General features: G+C 35.8%; 1 protein-coding gene across 1 annotated transcript in view; it reads left to right on the top strand.

Annotated features, from left to right (window-relative positions):
• The first annotated feature begins 7,817 nt into the window (after positions 1–7,817).
• TSNAXIP1_1 (Translin-associated factor X-interacting protein 1) overlaps positions 7,818–23,218 on the top strand; it is a 37,467-nt gene continuing 22,066 nt past the window's right edge. The window contains exons 1-8 of the mRNA XM_051213406.1: positions 7,818–7,977; positions 8,005–8,126; positions 8,169–8,303; positions 8,351–8,541; positions 12,254–12,444; positions 14,427–14,600; positions 16,549–16,638; positions 22,344–22,506. Of these exons, the coding sequence (XP_051069384.1) occupies positions 12,347–12,444; positions 14,427–14,600; positions 16,549–16,638; positions 22,344–22,506 (525 nt within the window). The 5' untranslated portion in view covers positions 7,818–7,977; positions 8,005–8,126; positions 8,169–8,303; positions 8,351–8,541; positions 12,254–12,346. The remainder of the gene's footprint in view (positions 7,978–8,004; positions 8,127–8,168; positions 8,304–8,350; positions 8,542–12,253; positions 12,445–14,426; positions 14,601–16,548; positions 16,639–22,343; positions 22,507–23,218) is intronic.

Below are 23,218 nucleotides of genomic sequence, written 5' to 3'. Positions count from 1 at the left end.
ACTTTTCTTATCCAAACTACCTCAACAGGTGCCAGCTGTGCTGGTCTCGTTTTAAAATAACGCCGTAGACGAGCTGGTTTCATCTGCCGATCTCATCCTTGAAATCATGAAATCTTCTAATGCAGAGGTCTTTTCAGCCAAAGAAAAACCTCAAACGACCCAGAGTGACATCACGGAACTACGTCATTCGCTGGCACGTTATCTGCGATTTCGTTATGGCCGTAAACGGTCACATGCCGCGCGACGAAGCACGTCACGTAGGAGATCTGTCTTCAGACCACGAGAGACGGATAACCTCAACTGGTGCTGGGACCATAACTAGTAAGGAAAGTCTTCCAGAAATTTCAGGAAACCCGGCAACTTTTCGAACTCAAAATCGACTGACACGAAAAACAATTCGGGAAATTTACAAGGCGGCATGCGTTAACAGCAACCGTCGCCAGAGAACATAGCCATATGTTATACGTCACAGATGTTATAACCAAATTTCTCTACCTCATCAATACTGGCGCAGATGTAAGCGTTCTTCAAGCGAATTCTGACGACCGGTTTCACGAATAGGTTTTAAACCTACGGGCGGCAAACAGAAAGCCTATCGCTACGTATGGCAAAAAGTACGTTTACATTAACGTGAGTTTACGCAAACACATCCACTGTATCTTTGTTGTCGCAGATGTTTCTATGCCAATCATCGGTATAGACCTTCTACCACACCATAATCTACTTATCGATACGCGCAAACGGAGGCTAGTAGACGGAAACACCAATTTATCTGTATGCGTACTTCATTTTCCGGTTGCAGATTGTCTGCAGTCACAATTACGCATACGATAGGCCCATTCTCTCGATAAGTATTCTGGGATATACCGACCACAACTGACATTGCCTCGTGTAACCAGGAATGTTACACATCACATCACGACTACCGGACTACCTGTATACTCTAAAGCGCGCAGACTGGCTCCCGAAAAGCTGAGGTTGTCTAAAAACGAATTCGAAAAGAAGAGTAATGATTGGCGTACATCTGGTGACTACCGGCGATTGAATGCTAAAACCGTTCTCCATCGTTACCCGTCGCCTCACATTCACGACATGACAGCTACCTTGAAAGGTTCAACTGTCTTTTCGAAAATCGACTTGGTTAAAGCGTATAACCGAGTCCCCATGGCTGCTGACGATACCCTGAAAACCACTATCATAACCCCTTTTGGCCTGTACGAATTTTCGCGAATGCTTTTCGGTCTAAGAAACGCTGCTCAAACATTCCAAAGGTTCATAGCTGACGTTTTTCGAGGTCTCAACTTCGTACATGAGTATGTTGATGACTGCTTGATAGCACGTCCGAACAGAGAATCCCATCTCCAGCATCTGGATCTTGTGTTCGAGCGACAACAAAAGCATGGCATCACTGTAAACATTCAAAAATGCCAAATTGGAACTGACTCCTTAGATATCCTAGGACACACTATTGATGCGCAAGGCATCCGAGCTCCTAGAAGCAAAGTGGAGGCCATTCTGGATTACACAGAACCGAACACCAATAAGCAATTACGCACATTAAACGGCCTCGTAATTTTCTATAGACGATTCATACCAAAATGTGAGTCAATTATGAATTCGCTAACCGAGCAACCTCGTGGAAATGCGAAATCCATCAGTCTGGACGACACAGAGTCAAGCATTCACCGCATATAAGGAACTCATAGAAAAGGCAAACATGCTCGCACACAAAGAAACTAAAGCGCCCATTAGTTTCGCTGTAAACATGTAGTGACATATAGAATTAACCACACAATCATCGAAGCTGAACACCAGACTACTCGGAAAATACATATTCATTATTTAACGCGGATAAATACCTAACGATGGTGAAGGCGGGAAAATGGAACTGAATTAATTTGAGTTGATCGAACGGCATGGCTCGGGCTTGCGGGCGTGGTACTTCTTGAGTGTTATCTTATATCGAGACGGTGGAGAAGATTTGTAGCTCAGGTGGATGGTTTTGGTGGAGTTTTGTTCTCTGAGCTGGATGGTTTGGTCGTGGAGCTTTCATCGTTCTTCTGAACGACATCATCAGCACAAACTTCAGATAGAAGTGAAGTGTTCGAATTTTTCCAAATGTGTTTCACAGCTTGTTCTGCGCACCTCGATGTTGATTGGTTCTTGTTGACCTTAAATTTATCATAATTACTTCTTTGTTTTGGTTGTGTCTCCCATCGGTTTGATTTTTGTTTCTATATTTATGTATGATTTTCTTGATTGGTTGATAAATTGGATTGATTTCAATACGTTTGTTGATTGCTGATTGACCTGAGTGCCAAGCTTCTGAAAATTCTCTGGTGTTTTTGGAGTTTTCTCTGTCTAACATTTCTACATTTTCCCAATCGGATGAATGTCCGTAGTTATCAACGTGTATTGATATAAGTGAAGAGATATCATGGCGTTTGACTGCTAATTGATGTTCATGTAGGCGTAGGTGGAGGGGGCGTCCGCTTTGTCCGATGTAGTGATTGTCGCAGTTGGTACAATTTATTTTGTAGATGATGTTTGATTTGTTTTCCTTTGTTATTTCATCTTTTGGTTTGCATAGGATTGATTGTAATGATTCTGTTGGTTTGTGTGCCACACCTATCCCGAAGGTTTTCAGCAGTCTCGTTGCGGTTTCTGATATTCCTTATATGTACGGTAGAGTGATCCTTTTGTTGATTTTTGTGCTTGACCTGGGTTCTGATGCTGTGCGCCGTCGGTGCTTTTTGATGAAGTTGATTGGGTAGCCGTTCTTTTGAAATATGTCCTTCAGGTATTTCTCTTCATTCTTTCGTAGTTGCTTTCACGTAAACTAGCCATATATTCTGTCACTGCCGTCAAGTTTTAGTCGAAATCATGTACATTTATGACTCGTTAGTCGACATACTGTGGTAAAACATATTGCATGTACACGAGCACTCTTAGTCCATGTCCCAAGTACACACGTTGTCGTACTTAATATGTCACTTAACGCTAGGTAATAAGCTCTTTGTATCAGTCTTTTACGAAATGGCCACGTTACCTGGATCCTCTAGACCTTAGTTACATTGGTGGTTACCATTTTAATTAATGTTTATTATACCCCTTGTATTTGCTGATAATTCACACGGTAAATCATGGCTCGATTTCCCTATTACACGACAGAACAAAACTCCACCAAAATGTTATCTTATATCTGTTATTCACATTAAATATAGTGTTCTATCTCTATCCTATGCTTGTTCTACATCATGCGTTGGTGATTGCTACGGTACGATGAGTTGGTGTAGACGATGGTATGACTTCTACGTAAGATCTTATAGATCAGGCAGTTATATCATGACAAGTCTACAATTTTAGGATTAGGTCTATTATTTGTGCAGCACTAATATCATAGTGGACCATATTTTCACAGACGCATCCGACTTAGCTATCGGAGGATTGTTACAACACTGGGTTATCCACTCCGGGCAACCTTCTGTATTCCTCACGAGACGGTTGCTAGACACGGAATCGAGGTACTGCACATTCTGTAAGGAACTCCTAGCTATGTATTGTGCTGTGCGACATTTTCACCACCACTTAAAGCTTCACTATCAGCTGCAAACGTTTCTCAGTGAACTGACGCTCTTCCACTCGTCTTACTAGGTATTCGCAATGCAGTGAAAGCTGACATTGGATACACTGCGGCTCAGCTCGTTTATGGACTGACACTTAGGCCTCCAGGATAATTCGTGGATCCTTCATCTTCTTCAATGAACATGGATCTACCCCCAACTCGAACAGGCTCACAAACGCAATGCGTTCAGTTAAACATGCTTCCACTCGACCGTAATCAACTGATGTTTTTGTTCAACCTGACATACGATATAGTGCACAAGTCTTCGTTCGTCGCGAATCATATCGACGACCTCTTGAGTCAGCAATTGAAGAACCCTTCAATGATCTTCAACGCGAACTTTAGTACTATACAGTCGATTAGAACGGAACGAACGATAGCATTTTTTAACTGGGACTGCAGATTAGACGGCAGTGAATTATCGATCGGACCAAAGACGCGTAAAACACGTGAGAACAACCTAGAGTCCTGATTGGTCCTGCTTTCCTGTCTAGCCCAGCAAGTTTAGTCCAGAACGCAAGTCTCAGTCTCTGCAATATAAATCGTTATATTTCAAGCCTACTGTGTTTATATAACAAACAAGCAGACGACACCGTACCATAAAATAGCAAATAACATTTGACACATGAAATAAGTATTGACCAGTAGGAAAATGACACATGAAATAAATATTGATCAATAAGAAAATGTTACCATCTGAAGTCCAAGAATAGCATTAGACTTCATAAAATAATTTTTGGGATATTTTCCTGAATATCCCAGCAAGGATCACCATCTATCGCATCGAAGCTGCGATTTTAGAAAGAAATCCTCTTCATATCGATTTTCCTTCTGTACAAGCGAACGACATGACTTTCACACATATGCAAACTCATCCGACATCCAACAAGCGCGATGATACTTCGACAGTATCTGAAAATAAACATAAAACAACGCACTCTAGAAGAAAAGTAAGATTTCTAGAACATTTGAATGACTATTGCACGTAAAATACCATTTTACATTTTATATCATTTCGATTTTCCTTTTTACTATATATAATAAAAAATTTTAATATGCTTATATACTTATATTTTTACTTCAAAAGAATACAAACAATCAAAAAAGCATTTTGTAAAAACCCTTTTTATGCTATCACGAGTGCATGAGTTTATTTTCCTCTTTTTCGCCCACTTTGTGTTTTTACGCGCGTACGAGTGTATTTCAACACTCACACATCTCTTTTTTCTTTTCCAGGACGGCTGGAAAAAACGAAAAAACGACGAAGTTTACGAGGAACCGAAAAGTTCATTGTACCTTTCTTATTACTATATTGTACTACATGGTATTTTATAGTAAGGAATGACGACTAAACGCTGCTAAACCAAGCAAGCTGTCGGATGAGTGTTTACCAATCACAAACTCGTCGGGTCTAAACTTTTGGCTTACCACGTCTTAGGACCATCACTACTGAGCTACGATTCATATTAGGTGTTAATGGTCAAAGTGTTGTCGAACTCCAAATACCTGTCAAACAGATGACACAAAAGAATTAACGGTTTATATCAGCTCATCACAAAGTTATTGGATATTGTAAAAACTAGAGAAATTGAAGGAGTTAAAGGTATAAAGTGCTTAATAACGTCGTTTTCTGCTATCTCTGCTTATACACAAATTCTTGTGCTCAGTCAAACCAAAAGTAGAGAGAAAATGTGTGCAAGCATATATTTGGATGACGTTGAGATGTCTTCAATCTAAACAGTATAACTGCAGTAAGAGTTTAGCAGCACAGTGTACACAAACGTGATCTGTTGGGAATATTCTGCGAAGAAAATTCACATAGAGGTATGTCTACTTAAAACTAAGGTCAAGACAAATATCAAAGACTATCACAACTATAAATTCTTAGGATCGATTTACCGCCACAAAATAAATCAGTGAACACATTTTGATCATTACTAATTCATCTGAAGTATACCATCAGGATATTCATGTTAAATGTTCCCATTAATTAGAAATAAGAAAGACGGATGCATGATTAAGCATATTACAAACTAATCAACCGAGAAGTCAGTTTGGGAGAGAGTGACGCAACCACGAGGATATACTGGTACTTCAGAAGGATCTGACTCGACTTCAAAGTTAAGCAGATGACGACGGACGTACATGTAACACTTTAAAGTGTACAGTAGTCCATCTGAGACATGTTGCAGACTACAGTTACAGATTAAGGAACTCCTCTCTAGAAGTATCCCAAGTTGAAAAAGATTCAAGAGTACAGGTACCTTACGATTTGAAGTCAAATTTCCTCAGTTTTCCCGTAACATTCCCGGCCAGAAGAACACTGGTTCTTTTCACAGACAAATAGATAGGCAGCAAGGATATAAGTATGTGCATCACAAAAAATCAACAAAAAACATTCAATGTACCAACAACCTCGTGATTCGCAGGACTTACAGCAGTACGCTGAGGAATCCGAGTAGCTATCTAACATCCACGCCTTCAAGACGCAGTATTAGAATATCTCTTACTAGGAATCTTTTTCTTGTCTTCAACTCCTTCGGTCATAGTCTATCATTACTATGTATCACTTTCCTCACCAGATATAATAGCCATTTGTCTTTCTCTAGGAAATCAGAACATGTCACCAAGTCACTCTCTCTTATGTTCGTCTCTGGTGGGGTCCATTTGTATATACGTTGCAACAAGGAAACATAATCCTTAGACAATCGTCTCCAAAATACTTGTGCCATATGGTTCTCCTGCCTGCATCTCTCAGAATACCAGTATTGAGCCACTCACTCATTTATTTATCACGAACTCCTTATTCTGATTCCAAATCACAACACTGTTAGACTCTTCTAGCTCTTCAAGAAAATGAGTGTCCATAATACATGGCTTCAGGCACAATTGCAGATTCACATGCAAACTACTATTTAAGTCCGCAGAAGAACATAAAGCCCTTTTCCCATGATCGTTAGCCACAAATCTAATCGTATGAACCACTCCTTGGTAGTATTGTCACGTAAATTCAGTATAAACATTAAATCTCTTGTAAATACGAATTAAGTGTCAACCACCTTTCCGTAAGATTCATTTTGAGTCCCATCAACACTAGCATTGTATTGCCGTTTATTAAGCGAATTTTACAAACACATTTCTTCGTTTAGTTCCACTATTGTAAAAACCTTTGGTTCAAGTGAGCCATGCTTACCAACATGGTATGTATCCTTGGAACGATTATTACCGCCAGTATCACGATCCAAATACCTTCCTCTCTTTGCATTAACCTCACAACACATATTATTAACACTAATATGGTCATGTTGATCATCATTAACATCAGACATACCACGAACAGCTTTAGAAATTTTGCCTTCCATTTCGTCATTTTCCTTCGGCCTTTTGCTTCGCGTTTCCATAGTATACCTTTGTTCTAAAGAATCGGTTACCAAAGCAAACCTGAATTAATCCAAACGAAATCGACCAATAGGACCGGAAAACTTGACCCAAAATGTCCAAAAATAATGATATAAACAAGCAAGTTCAGAAGTTGAGTAAAACAAATACATCCAAAAACACAGTGAAATTATTAATATACCACAAGAAAGGTTTTAATCAGTCAAATGTCTTCAGTTCTCACGCAACAATGACAAAAATGCCTTTCGAGCAAACCTTACACTGGTAACATTGAAGCGCATTTTTGGCCAGTTCGACGGAAGAATTTCCACATAATCTTCATCAGTTTTATTCATCCCCATTCAGAGTACGTAAACGGTATTTTCTCCCTCACTCCAAAAGGATTAGGACACTCTGGAGCGTATCCGATGGCGAGCCGCGAAATCAGTTCGGGGACTCGAATTCAAGCCTTATGAGGAGCGCCTCCAATCACTAAACCTTTACCCATTGGAGTATAGGCGCCTTAGAGGTGACCTAATCGCTAACAGTATCGTTTACACTTCTTTACATCCCTTTAAACACCTAATTAAGTTTAGCTTTGACACAAACTTAAGAGATAACACCCAGAATCTAGAGACACAACACAGGAAAATAGATTGTAGACACTAACTGTGTATTTTGCAAAAATAACAAGCTATTTCGACTGTTTCTTTATCATAATTCAGATTTCAATATGTTTTTATGATCGTATATGCATCTTCGATACACTAATGACAGAAGGACGTTATATTTTCCATTTATATGTTTAATCCTCAATATGTTGTCATAACAACTTACCACACGGTTTTGAACAATGGGAGATTTAGAGGATTTTTTGGAAAAGTGGCCAGCACATGCCCTTGGAAGGGTGTTTGCAAAGTCAAATGCGTGTGTTATCAATAATAAATTAGTTTCACTGACAGAAGTTGAAACAAGTTGGTGTCTTTTTACTTATTTAATAGTTGTAATTTGAAAAGAAATACCTAACATTGTTGCCAAACCAAAATTCCTTGATACACTCGAAAAGAAGATATGCAGTGGTTTAAAAAATATACAGTCAGATGACAGGGACCTTAGGTTTCAGGTTAGTTTTCTTTATAGTTGCATTCACTTGTTCGACTGACAGATTTACAAAGAAGCATTTCAATCATTTATCCATGAGTTCAAGACATACAGAACGTTTCTTTCCGTCATCAACAAGGAATATGAAGAATACTTAAACTTTTATAAGGCTGAGGCACAAAAGCTTAGACCAGTCAAGGTGAAACTTATAATATGTTTATTACTATCATTTGTCACTGCGCATAGGAATACCTCTGGACAATCTCTCAAGAGTGCGATGAACGTATATTGAAAATACAAAAGCGAGAAAGGCCGGGTAACCGTTTACTTTTTAGTCTAGCAACATACAAGAACTCAATAGTTTGAAACGAGAAATTATAAGACTGAGAGAATTGGTTTCACAATTAAAGGAGGATAAGATTGGTCTAGAAACTCAGGTGAGCCACTGAATAAATGTTTGCAACCGTGTGACGCTATTGATTGTATCGAAAAACAGTTTCAGTTACTCGATAATCAAGTCTATATCTCGGTTTCTTCACAAAGAATGAATGGTGAAAAATGTAATATACCTTATTTTGCGGTTGACAGTTAGTTTCACTCTGACTTATTATTGCGCATCGCATTATTCTTCTTTGGAGTTATCTTTGCTTGTTGTTTTTATTTGACCGAATTTGTGAATGCGTAAGTATTAACTCAAGTTACTCAGTCAGTTAGTAAATACAACGTAGAGCCTGGTATATTTTTGCACGTGTGTAGGTTACCATAACACGTTAGCAAATCTGGATGAAACTGACAAATCTAGCGACAATTCCCGGAGTAGTAAAAGCAGCTACGGAATTCTCGGCAACAGCAAAACTTAGTCATAGAAGATAAGATACAAGAAGAAAATACCAATTTATTGAGTGATGAAAAAAATTTATAAGGTAATGTGGGAACATATGATCTAAGGGAAGATAACTAGCGAGTGCGCCTGAGTTTGTGTGGTTAATTCTAAGCCATGTCGCCCAAAATAGCTTCATTAACTTATCAACTCTCGATGATCTGTCAGTGCGATTTGCGTTCGTTTTTGTAATTTTTTAAGTAGACAAAGTGACGCTAATCCATAATTATTGGTTAATAAAAGATTTTTTTATCAACACATGTGGTGATAATTGTAAGAATTTATATCAATGTGTTGGTCAGTTTTTAGATGCTTGCAAAATTTGGGTTTAGCTATGTGGATTCCCAAAACTGATCAAAATATCTTTTGAACTATATTAAAAAGTGCTGATTTCTTTTCAGTTCGTAAATGTAGCCTAATAGTGTTGGATCATCCTTCTCGTAGTGGTAGTTTTGTTAGAAAAGCCTTCGTACTTGATATATAAACCATTAGTCACTGTATTCACTGCATGTTCTCCAGAATTTACTCTCTGTATGACAATGAAAGTGCCACATTATGATTAACAGTAATATAGTGGTACAAACGGTCATTTCAAATTAAAAAAACCTTTTCAAACAAGGTCTGTTGTCAGAATGACTCAATTTATATGTATGTAGATTGGCGGATATATAGTAAAATATATTGAGAAGGTAAACTTTTCTTGTTGATTGAAGAGTTTTGACGTAACTGATACTGTTGACTTTTTGACAGCATTTCGAATAATCACTACACAGAACCGCTGGTTTTCAATGACGTAACAAGCCGTTAGTAATCAACAAATGTCATTACGATTTTCGAGTTTTAAAGCAACCAAGTTTAACTCATTACCAGTCCTTCTCTAGCTGCAGTTTGATCCTTACGAGTCGACTGCTCTACATTTCTCACACTTAGATGATGTAGTGACTCAATTTTTATCATTTTTCACTTATTACTCCGGTTTATCAAGTGGTTGTTATATTCGTCATATTTATGCCCAATAACTGAGGACAAATAAACTGAACTAAAAATTAGAATAAAAGTGTTTTTGAGTGCATATTAAAGTGGTTGAATAGGCTAGGATGTACAGTATTAATAAACAACCAAAGTTTAATGGGACTGAGTCGTTCTAATTGGATTTCAGGAATAGTACAATTGGTTTAACACGTAAATAGACCGTTTTGTGATTAAATAAAATTCATATTGACACTGTGACTTGGAACCTCTCGCAATTGTACTGTAGTAAATTCGTCCATGACTACATTAGAATAGTCTAACCTGCGGTGTACTGAGATAAATTTGATCTATCCAAAGTGTTCATAGATAAATAAACAGACAGAAAGACAGATAAAACGACTGTCAGACAGATAGATATGCTTGCAACCAAACAAAGTAATGCTCAAGGGATTTCGAGTCAGTCACACAACTGAGCACAAATTAACCAATGGTATTAAATTAATTCACTTAATAGTCATATGTCCAGTTAGATATCATACTTCAAAATTAGTGCAGCTATGTTCATTTAAAATGTCTGTATTCAATACCATAGTGATCTTACTTAACTGAAAAATATAAAAATCAACTTAATGTATTTCAATTAGTCTTTAAAATCTTCATTAATATTACTTTAAAGTATCTTTGGGTAACGGAATTATCAAGCAAAACAACCATTAATACTTCTCTTTTTTCTGCTGTTTTTTCAGCAACATCAAATTTTATTCACAATCATGTTTTAAAAAGTTGAGAATTATTTTACTCACTAACTGAGGTGGCTGGAACATGTATTACTCTTACATGACCACCCACCTCAACGAGCGAAATTTTCCGATTCAAGAGTTGCTTGTAAGAATGCTGGGAGTAACCAAGCCAAAATATTTGCATCATTACACGAAGCCGCTAACAGACGTGTTTGGTTAGGTTAATAGGTTCAGATCATCTAGTTGAGTCAGCCCTACTGGAGAAACTGACTGACATTATATTGCATTGGGCAGTGTCCAAATAACTGATATTGATACACAGTCTGTTGCACGCTAACCCTCCAACTGATTACTTGGGCGAGAACACACGAGTAAGCAAGATAGTGTATAGAGCTACCGAATTAAATCCCAAGTACTAACTCATATATATATACCCCTCTATCCTCAGAAACTTGACATGTTTTTTTAACCAATGAAATGCACTCACTTCTGATTGGCTCTCTATATCACATGTCTCAGGTTGGGGTTCGACTGTACAAATGCACTCATCCTTTTCATCTGTCAGATTTCGAGCAATAAATTTATCGCATCTTTTTCTATTTCATCGATTTATCCTCTCTTCACACATCATGCTATCTATTCCTAAACTCTTCTACTATTACTGACCGATTCTTACTTTTACTTTTATGGATTTGTCTTGGCAATTTTATCATTCTGTGAAAATGTTAGAAAACTTATGTCAATACACGTCTATGCAAGATTCTGTATCTGATCAACCAAGTGACAATCGAAAATAGGCTTCTGTTAGCTGTTTACGTTAGGGTTCGCTGCTAAATTCCTTACATAGTTATTGTAGCAAATTACCATGCAAAAAGCTCGTGAGTTAATTTTCTCCTGCAACTCAGTCAATCCCGGTACTCACTCTTTTCGAAATAAACTTTTGATATTTAATTTTCCAGGTTTTCATTTCCACTACATTTTTTCCTTCTTCTGTTCATTTTTAAAATTTATCATGTTACGCTATCGAAGTATGGTAAATTTGGACAACGAAAACCTGTTGTTGGCTCTTAATGAATAAATGTTTAGAGTTCTATAAGCATATAAGTACCTATACAGACAATTATTCAGTGATCCGATTATATTCATGCAAGATAATAGATCACATTAGGTTTATCTGTACCATCTTGCTAAGTGATCCAAACTTTACTTTAAGAAGGTTCTATTATGAAACTAAAGTTGCAAAGAAGCTTCCATATCAATATAAGAACAAATTACTCCAATAATGATTTACTGTGCTTAATATGTTTAACTATCAGGCTTCTAACGATTAACTTACATGTTCGGAACCCATTTATCCACTTCGAATTTGATAAAGAGCAGGGTGTGACACAAACTCCACCACACTTTGTCTCAAAAAAGGTTTACTCCACCAATTCTAGCAGTTGACTAAATAAATTCCTAGTCAGATCTCAGCCAAATTTAGAAACTCAAGATTTCAATTTGTAATTTTTTCATGCGTTGACGCTAATATTTACTTTCCAACGGTTATTTGTTCAGGTAGAACAATTAACTCAGTCAATTAAAGAAGAACACGACAAATTTAGATATGAAGCTGATGCAAAACGGTTGTTAATATCGGAAATTAATGCAATGAGAATGCAGTTTGATGAAAGTGATGGGGTATCTAAGCAACTACAAAGTAAAACTAACCGACAAGATGATCCAGTCTTGTTGAAAATCGCACTAGAGTAAGTGTTGTATTTTGAAACCGACAAAAGGTTTTTTTATGCTCTACGTTCTCTGCAGAAAAACTCAGCTCACTAATTTTATGTCTGCATTGACAGTTGAACAACAAACTAAGTGATAACCAAGAAGCAGCAGATAATGATTTCGTCTTATTTTACAGTTGCTCTGCCGAATTTAAGGATGAACGCTTGCGGAAACCTTTTATTAAACAATATAAGCACAAAACTATCCGTGTACATGAACAGTCTGTATATGAGACGTTTTGTCCTTAAAATAAGAAAGAACTAAGGATGACTAATTTATCTAATATTAAGGTTATTTTGACGACCGTGGAAGTATGATAAATCTCCTACTATTTCTGAGTGAAAGATGTTGGATTTTTAGTTGGTGATTCGACTTCACTGATATCTAGTTTAGGACTAAAAAATTATTTACTACGTGATGCAAACTAGGCTTACTGTGACGCATTTTTTTACTTTGCAGATAATGATTTCGTCTTATTTTACAGTTGCTCTGCCGAATTTAAGGATGAACGCTTGCGGAAACCTTTTATTAAACAATATAAGCACAAAACTATCCGTGTACATGAACAGTCTGTATATGAGACGTTTTGTCCTTAAAATAAGAAAGAACTAAGGATGACTAATTTATCTAATATTAAGGTTATTTTGAGTCTTACAATTTGATCGACTTACCGAAATGAATACAAAAATCTCATCAACATGTGATGTGGAGCTATTTGTGACATGTGAAACTAATTCAGGAGATATTCTCAATGTTGGTCACACTTATTTTCAGAAAAAAGCAAACCGTGACTGTCACAAATAAACTCGTTTAACTACTGTTTATAGTAAACTTCATAGTTATCTAATACTTAAGTGCAGTTTAGAAAGATAAAGAATGCTATAACAAGCCTGGTTTCTGCGTGAACCGATTTTGTTGATAATTATTTCATCATTCTAGAGTTAATGAAACGAACATACAATTATTACACCTAAGTGGTGTCTGCTACTTATGGTAACAGATATAAGTGACAAGTAGCTGCAATCGGAATTGGAGTGTCTGACAGCAGAAGACTGAATCGAAGAGAACAGGAAGGGAAGTCGGAAACTAATCAAGTTAACAACATAATTAAGGGAATAATGAAGTATATAAAGGGCAACTCAAAAAGCATGTGCAAATGATGTATTTAATGTATGATTTCCATGGTTTACTAAGCCACTGCGTACGTTTGCATTCAGTAACAAATTGATTTCACCCACTTGAATTCTCGTTCACAACAGCTAGTTTGGTGTTCCAGGTCAGCAATACACCATACCTCATACCTACACTCACAGTATGACTCCATCGATCAATGTTTTAAAGGCGCTATTCTCTGGAGATATTTCAAAAATATATTCAATTTATAAGAAGGTTATTTGAATTTGTTCTATCACAAAAAGAGTCATAACCAATAGTTATCTAACGCAAAATCAAACAAACATATTGTCAAAAAAGCTTGTTTTCACCGTCTTTGTTTACACTCACGCTCTATTATGACAATACTCAACTCTCAAAACTCTTTGGTTTAGAGTATTTAGATCCGTTAATTCCACCAACAGACGACCGTGGAAGTATGATAAATTTCCTACTATTTCTGAGTGAAAGATGTTGGATTTTTAGTTGATGATTCGACTTCACTGATATCTAGTTTAGGACTAAAAAATTATTTACTACGTGATGCAAACTAGGCTTACTGTGACGCATTTTTTTACTTTGCATAGTTCTATAAGAAAAAGAATTTATTTTAGGTTAAAACCTTTTTTGAGGTGATATAACAAGCAAAAGACATCCAATATCATAACAAATTGGGGAAAAAGTGACAAAGTATTTATTTATATCCTTCAATAAAAACAAGTAAAATCTATGTTACTCATGAATAACGTACGGATTTTCACAAAAAGTGTATAGTTCATAGTTAGATATTTTTCACTTCCTATTCTAGGCAAGCAAGAAAAGCTCAGTCAGCTTCTGAATTTGAAGTGGTTCGACTGAAAGCTGAATACGTGAATGTTATGCCTAAAAGTCGGTATGATGCCTTATGGGAAGAAAATAATAAAATAAAAAACGATTATGACATGAAGATTAAAGAAAATGAGGAATTAAATGAATCTTTGGAGTATGTATATTACTAACTTTAATTCAAGTTTGTTTTTATTCATGATTATCCAAGGGTGGGAGTAAGTGCTTTGTAATTTTGTATAGCTGACGTTTTTTTCTTAACTCACCAGTCCTGTTATCAGAATAATTTTATTTAAGAAAGGTTTGAAGGCTGGTATCCATAGACGGGCACCTCTAAATAAACTGTGTTGCATGCTATTTAACACACGTCAGAAGATTCAATTTAGTGAACTGAAGAATATGGACAGAGAAAAGAACTTGAGTTTCTTATTTTATCTAATTACTCCTTGTCGTTTAGAATCAAGGTTATTTTATTAAACTAGTTGAATCAAGTTCAGGAGTCAACGTTTTATTTAGACTATTGTGATGTCTATAAAAGCTAACACTATCGAACTTGCTTCACTTGTTGTATTATACGGTCATCGCTCATCTTTATTGATTGTACTTGTCTCAACTGTTCCAAGATTCTGGTAAAAGGTTATGAAAAATCATTTGATACGTTCTTTAAATTAAATACCTTCCTAAAAGCAACGTCTAAGATCCTGTTACCCATCTGCTGATGTTTTGGTTGGTTTTATTAAAAAAAAACTTTGAAATTAGGCCTCCTTCCCACTAATGTCTATTAAAAAATGTGAGTTCATAACTTTTAAAGCAGGATTTATATATCAACCCCGTTATAACCAAAATCATTAAATTCATCATAAAATACATTAGTCACTTAGTGTCTTTGAATTTTGACTTGGTCTTTTTAAAAGTGATTGTGAACAGTAACTTGGTAAAATAAATTAATTCAACCAATAATTTATTCTTCAGTATTACTCGGACACAATTTGAAAAGAGATTCATTATTATCAATAAGCTCATTAAGAAGCATTCTAATGAATTGCATTCTACGTCTAAGTCTAATAAGAAACAATTGCTCTTACGTTTTCAGGTGTTATTCAAAATGTGATATGAGTGTATGAATTATAGTGACTGTTTTGAATGCTGCTTTTAGCGTTTGCAGTTGTCTAGAAATAGAGAGCTCATAACAACCTACTTTTTCACTTTTCAATAGTAAGACAAATATTTCACTCCTCAAACTACTTTTAACGGGAAACATTGTCAAAAACAAACTTCTCAGGTTACAAATTTATTTAAGTTGTGTTTACTAATCTCAGTAGAATGTTATCTACAAACTAATTAACAGTTCATCTTAAATTAAGTCAGATGGTAAAATAAGTCAGCAACTAGTATAATTGTTACTATAAGCTTCAATTTAAAAAAATTAACGATCATATAAACTTCTATGTTTTAATTGTGTCATATAATACTTGTACAAAAATCTCGCGTATTTGTTACCGATTAAAAAAGCATAGCATCATGTATAAGAGAGCAACAATCTCAGATAGCTCGTCGGTTGATTAAGCCGGACAGCAGTATTTACAGCGTAATAAATTGGACTACTATAATTATAAAAATGCTTCTAACGACATTTAAATAAGTTTCTAATACAATATATCACAGAAACCTTCTTGTTTAAAGGTGAAATGAATATAATACATTTGATAGTTCTTAAAGCTCATCCTCTTCTAAGACAATACTCGGAGAATAATTAAAAATATGATATGTACAAGTCAAATCACTACAATGATTTTACTTAACTAATCACTTCTAAGTAGTGAATTATAATATTCGAATAACTGTTATGCATTAGATTTCATCTAATATTTATCATTCATGTCACCTGAAGATTTCCAAAATTTCATTCAAACAGGTATCACAAAAGGACAGAATAACATATCTTTGATAACCTACCATTTGATTTTTTTTCATATATGACATAAAATAATTAATGAACTGTCATACTGAATAATTTGTTATCAGTCATTTATTCACTTGTGAAAACATTTCTAATTTTAATATCTAAATTACGTCATCAATAAACAAATTTCGTTCTTTCACAGACTTCTAAAAAATCAATTAAATGAAGTTATGAAACAACGTGATCAATCAGAAATAACAGTTCAACAGTTACAAAGAGTATCAACACCGAGGTAAATAATTAAATATTTAGTCATTATTAGCTTACTTAATAATTTAGTTGACAGTATACGAAAAAACAAATAAATAAGCGTTGTAATACATGACTACTGATTGATATTTGTTTTTAACTATATTCACCAATTATTGTTCAGTTTCGTTGAATTTAAAACATGAGGGTGAAACAACTATCTGTGGCTCCAGGGAGTCGATAAATGACTGTAGATCACCAACGTAGATGATCTATGTCGAAATGATTGGAGGCCTACTCGAGTTAGACGTGAATGGTGTGACGAACCAACTAACGTCGAAGTCACACCTCGTGGTCAGCACCTTACGTGGACTACCCCCATTGACGTAACAAGGTACTATAGATGCTTTGAAGACTGTACAACACAAAGGACGTTATTACAGAAATATATTAGTTAAAGTAGATACAAGCGAAAGTAAGACCACTGCCGCATGGGCCAGTCCATGGCGTATGATTAACTAATGCGCGTTGCTTGTACATGACCTTGGCAGGGAGCGATGATCTGTTCGACATTCAGTGATCCAACTGCCGGATGATTTGGCTAGGGCTCAGTGACATTTCACTGGCCCTACAATACTCCCCCACCAGATTCAACGGCCGTTTGAATCGGTACCAAACATGTTGGGAGCAGTCGCGCGCCAGAGAGTGCCAAACGAATATTATAAATCCTCCAGGTATTGCTTATCTGTAAAAGAAATGGAAAGGAGGCGGCAGAAACTGGTCGGGAAACAGCGAGTCATAATATGTTAGTAGGACGTTGGTTAAACGTAAAGCGATTAACCATAGAAATAATGAAAAGAACAAAGCGTTTAATTGTTCTATCAAGTCGCGCTGAAATATATAGCTTTGACAAGCAATTCAGTTCCTCCGATGACAAACGTTAAGTCCGTCGCAAGAGTAATGATGCTATAGCGATAGTAGGATAAGTGTATTATCAATCGATGTCTTTGTTTGTACTGTCATTAGTTTAAAGTTGTAAGTCGGACAGTGTCGTTGACAGCTATTAATTAGTGTCAAATTCTAGTTATATCTATATCTAACAGACTAACCGTAAGTACAGAAGTATAACCGTGAAGAGTGGTCGTGATTTCATTGTGCGAATCTATTGGCCAACTTGTAGTCACAGTTTGAAAAGTCGATGACTGCTGCTACAGTTAGTAAGGGTTGAAGGCTACAAATCGACAGCAAAGGTGGCACGATGAAGTCTCTAAAAGATGATAAACGGTGAGTGCTGCGTGTTTGTTCGGTTAGTAAACAGAAAAATATCGAAAAGAACATAAGAAAACAAAAGTGTCACTCTGGACTCATGTCAATGATACCCTTAAAAACGCTGTCAGTGTTGGGATAGAGGCGACAATATCGTTTTCAGTTTGTAGGAGATTCGCTCGACTGCATAAACTGATGATTCGCGCGAATGATAATGTCGTCAGACCACCAATTGAACTGGACAGGTTGTAAATCGTCGAGTAGTTGAACAACCGATTGATGTACCGAAATCATCGGTGAGATAACAGCCACGAGGAAACAATACTTCATAAAATAAAGTACGACGTCGAAGTAGAATAACTACAATAGTTCTGATGTATTATAAAGTCAAGTTTAAATAACATCGTTCTTACGTATACTAACAATTGCACTGAACGGTCGTTTAGGTATTATTAGCGTAACAGTTGGATGTGTGAATAAAAACATATACGAAAACTATGGTTGGGTTCGTGGAGAATTTTCGAGGACGTTTAGATATTTTCCAAACCCGTATTGTATACAAATATACCGAAAATGGAATTGGAATGACTGTCGTGTAATATGAAAATCGAGCCATGATTTACCGTGTGAAATAATGGCAAATACAAGGGGTATAGTAAACATTAATTAAAATGGTAACCACCAATGTAACTAAGGTTTAGAGGACCCAGGTAACGTGGCCATTTCGTAAAAGGCTGATACAAAGAGCTTATTACCTAGCGTTAAGCGACATATTAAGTACGACAACGTGTGCACTTGGGACACGGACTAAGCGTGCTCGTGTACATGCAATATGTTTTACCACAGTATGTCGACTAACGAGTCATAAATGTACATGATTTCGACTAAAACTTGACGGCAGTGACAGAATATATGATTTGTTTACGTGAAAGAAACTACGAAATGTTATCACGCATCATAAATATAGTACGAAATAATCTAATGAAATTATGGAACTCGCCTGGGTTACTCTTGCCTTTAAGTAATGAAGTAGGCAATAGTTTGAATCTGGATTATGTACGAGGTACTGTTGATTAAATTTTTCGATTAACACAGCGTTGTAGACTGACGAACAGTCTAAACGAGATCTAAGATCGCAGGAAATTTATAGTTCAAACTCACCGTGAATTTCTAGCATTCGTATCCTCTGTTTGGCCATGGAACTCAGCAATTGGAAATTAGGCAGGCAGTGGTAAAAAAAGCAGAACATTCTAGTGGATAGTGATTAAGCAGAAAGATGAATTTATAGTCGATAGTTAATCTTGTCTTATTTATACCGGTGGATAAGGTACAAAAAGATATGCGTTTGTGTTGTCTTGTGGCTATACTCACGAGTGGTTGATATTTTAAAAGACATATTACACAGGAGCATTTACATGCTGCTAATGCTTGTTAAAGAACCATGATAGCCGATTGTAATCGTAGTTGATTGGTTAGTTCTGTCGATCGAACTAAGTATCTAAGTTTAAATACTAATCAACATTGACATGAAGCAACGAAAGTTCACAGTAACAGATTAACATAGGCGATGATAAAAATGAAAAAGAATAAGTATAGAATGCAAAAATAAAGATCATAGTGATAGACTGCGTTATTCGAAGTCTTGCTCACCAGTGTAAATCACCAGCGTAGATGATCTATGTCGAAATGATTGGAGGCCTACTCGAGTTAGACGTGAATGGTGTGACGAACCAACTAACGTCGAAGTCACACCTCGTGGTCAGCACCTTACGTGGACTACCCCCATTGACGTAACAAGGTACTATAGATGCTTTGAAGACTGTACAACACAAAGGACGTTATTACAGAAATATATTAGTTAAAGTAGATACAAGCGAAAGTAAGACCACTGCCGCATGGGCCAGTCCATGGCGTATGATTAACTAATGCGCGTTGCTTGTACATGACCTTGGCAGGGAGCGATGATCTGTTCGACATTCAGTGATCCAACTGCCGGATGATTTGGCTAGGGCTCAGTGACATTTCACTGGCCCTACATGACGAAAACTATATCGTAATCAAACAATACCCTACAGGCAAACCAATTTCACCACAATCATGAATTCACCTATATCTTAATTTGAGATTATCACTTAAGTTCAACATGTGAAGGACTGGATTTCGAATAAATGGGATTAGAAGTACTTCGATTCTGTCTTATTGAAATGAGAGCCATCAATAAGTTCTAAACGAGAATGTACGGATGTATAGTATTCCCTGGTCTTCAATGATTCTCTAATTAATATCACTTCATGATAAAAACCAAGAACAAATTAAGTCACCTAGTTGTTTCATTTTTGTAACATTCATTTAACGGTTTTCATATACATTATGAACAACTTCTGGTCAATAAAACAGTGGTATGTATATTTATCGGTTTCGAAACTTTTATTTTAACAATCATTAAAATTTATAAATGTAAGCTATATTTAAATGACTGTAAGTTATTCAATCATTCATCAACATCCTAGAGCCGGACACAAATATTCTTTATTCTAAGTTACCGTACCACATTAACTCAACGAAGTGAAATTAGAAAAATATACATGTTAGTAAAGTAGGTAGCACTGATAGTGTAGAAAAGTAGACATTACTTTTATGATTCTAGTAAACGGAATAAATAGAATTCAAGATTCAGAGGAATATAAAGAGTGAATGCGTCTGAGATAAGTTGTCCAACATCCCAGTCTGTAGATCGAAGTTTTTGTAAAGACCCCAACCAGGAGCGCTCATCTACCAAAACAAATCACTTCAACAACTAATGACTTCTTAAATGATCCAATGTCTTGCTTTTTTCACTTATTAGCTTTCTTTAAAACTACGTCTACTACAAATAACATTGTATATTAAGGTAAGTGATAGTTTACTTTACATGACACATGTCCTAGATATTACAGTTAGTGAAAATTCATAGCCTCGTTAATCAGTTGGTATGTTTGTCCAGTAACCTAAGCCTGACCTCAACAGTGCTTACTTGGTGGTCCGAAAATCCCCATGCAATGCTTTGGATTCATTTATGATCAAAATCTTGACCCCTACAGATGATGTTTTAGAGCTGTAGTATAATCGAGAGTAAACGGCTGCTCACAATCCTCACTTTAGTAAACCATGAAATGTAAGTTCTTTTGGAAAATTAACTGTTAAGAGTATAATAAGAAGCTTAGAAAATGTATATTTATGTAAAAACTGATACCACCGGAACAATGAAAGTTTCAATGGTTATTTGGCAACATTCATTTTCAGCAAGGATTACGCAATAACTTCCTCCTAATAATCATTTCATTTTATAGTATGAATAACAGATTTAATTCTCTAAGATATTTGCTTGATTGTTTAGAAATTCTGTATTCTAATATTTATTCACTGGGATTCGCTAAGTGAACAACTTAGAGATTGGATCACTTCAGTCACTTTAGTGCTTTATGTCTGTTAACCATAACATGATAACAAACTCCCCACTAGCCCTCTATTATTTAAGAAAATACTTGATTTTGGACCCATATTTTTTATCATATTGAAAAACAAACAGAAAGTATAAAACTAATTTCATGTTCTACTAAAAGCTTTTCAAAATTTATTGATTTACGACCACAAATATCATCTTATTCAAAATATTAAATTGAAACTTATCAGATAGAAATTATCATTGAAAAACGACAATAAATCCCAGTAAACCATTCCACATTGTTAAGGATACTTAAACACCGTCATACTATTAAACGCCTCTTACTTTCTTGCTACCTTATTCTTTTCTTTTCACATATCTTAATTTCTCTTTTGAGCACCGAAACTCTTCACAAGGAGGCATCTTTTAAATTTTTTACAACCTATTATGCTTTTTCTTAATTGATCATTATTTGTTTTTTCACTACTGTAAAAGACATCTTTAATATATTTTCACCCGTTTCCTGATTTACTGGACTAATCATTTTTGACGTCTCACGATAAAACGTCAGAGGATCTGTCTTTTGGATTAGCAGAGACTAGGAATAAGATAGAGGATTATCGTATCCAACGTACTTGAGTCGATGCTAAGCGCTTCTGATAGTATAATCAAGCTATATTGTTTACACACGAACGCTAGCAAAATGTTAAATCACTTATTTCAATCAAAGGAAAACAATTAATGTTTGGGAAATGTTTGTTTGACAAAAAAATAAAACATAGCACAGATTTTCATTTGGCAATCGATTCTTGAACTCACTAAGATCCTGACAGAAATAATTTGCAACCCTAAGAATTAAATTGGTCCCACTGTATTGATAAATCATTTTTGACGTAGTCTTTACAAGTGTTATTAGTTCTAGAATGAATCTACAAATCCACTATAGTGTTAGGCACATAACCTATTCGTTATTTAGTATGTTCATCATAATTTTTTTAAAAATTCGTCGCTTATCTAATAAACGATCCTATGCTTTATACATTTTTTGTATATTCAAGACCGGAATGGAATGAAGTTGGACGCAAATTACCTGGAGGTTTAACTCGATGGTTGGAAGAAACTGCGTCAATGTCATCTCAAGAGAAAATGCATTTCCTTGTCAATCAGGTGACAGCACGAAATTCTGAAAATATCAAATTCAATTTAAATGCATACATAAAGGTAATAAAAACTGATTTACTCTTATTCTTACTCTCTTAACTTTATTATCAAACTCAGTTGCACGTTACTGTATCTAAGATAATTCTGGCAAAATCTAAATGACGCCATAAATTTCGTTTTAAATAAGCCGATAAACTTATCTTTAAGATAATCAAAACAAAAGTGATTTAATCGTCAGTTAACTTCTCTTTCAGTTCGTATACATATGGAGATGAAACTCTATAAATTGGAGTGATCTAATCAAATTTAAAAGAGTTTCCATTTGTCTTCCTTGGTGTTCCACATTATTATACTAAACAAGCGATTAAATTATAGACGGTTTGTACCATATTTAATTATTGAAATTTAGTAAGCAATGAAAGCAGCGAAAACGTTGGCTGGCTGTGAGATCTAGGACGCGCGTTTCATCCTATTTGGGACCGGTCAGTTGGATGTACTTGTATCCCAGAGTTGGTGTTCACCGCGGGACATCCATTTGACGAGTCCTAAGTAGGACAAAACGCGGGTCCTGGATTTCACTGATAACCACCATCATCCCTGCTTAAAATGCTTGAAATTTAAGGCAATATCGAGGCAATCAACTAAGAATGCACATATGCCAATAAGATATTGATCAATCGCAGTCCTAAACATTATTGGGAAGATTTAAGCAACCAATACAAAAATGAATCAAGTAAGCAAAATAGTCCTAAATATGTTTGTTGTTGAGCGT

The sequence above is a fragment of the Schistosoma haematobium genome, chromosome 3, assembly GCF_000699445.3.
Source record: "Schistosoma haematobium chromosome 3, whole genome shotgun sequence".
NCBI classification, from domain to species: Eukaryota; Metazoa; Platyhelminthes; class Trematoda; order Strigeidida; family Schistosomatidae; genus Schistosoma; species Schistosoma haematobium.
Note: the sequence above shows the minus strand (reverse complement) of the source record. Positions and strands in the feature narration are given on the sequence as shown.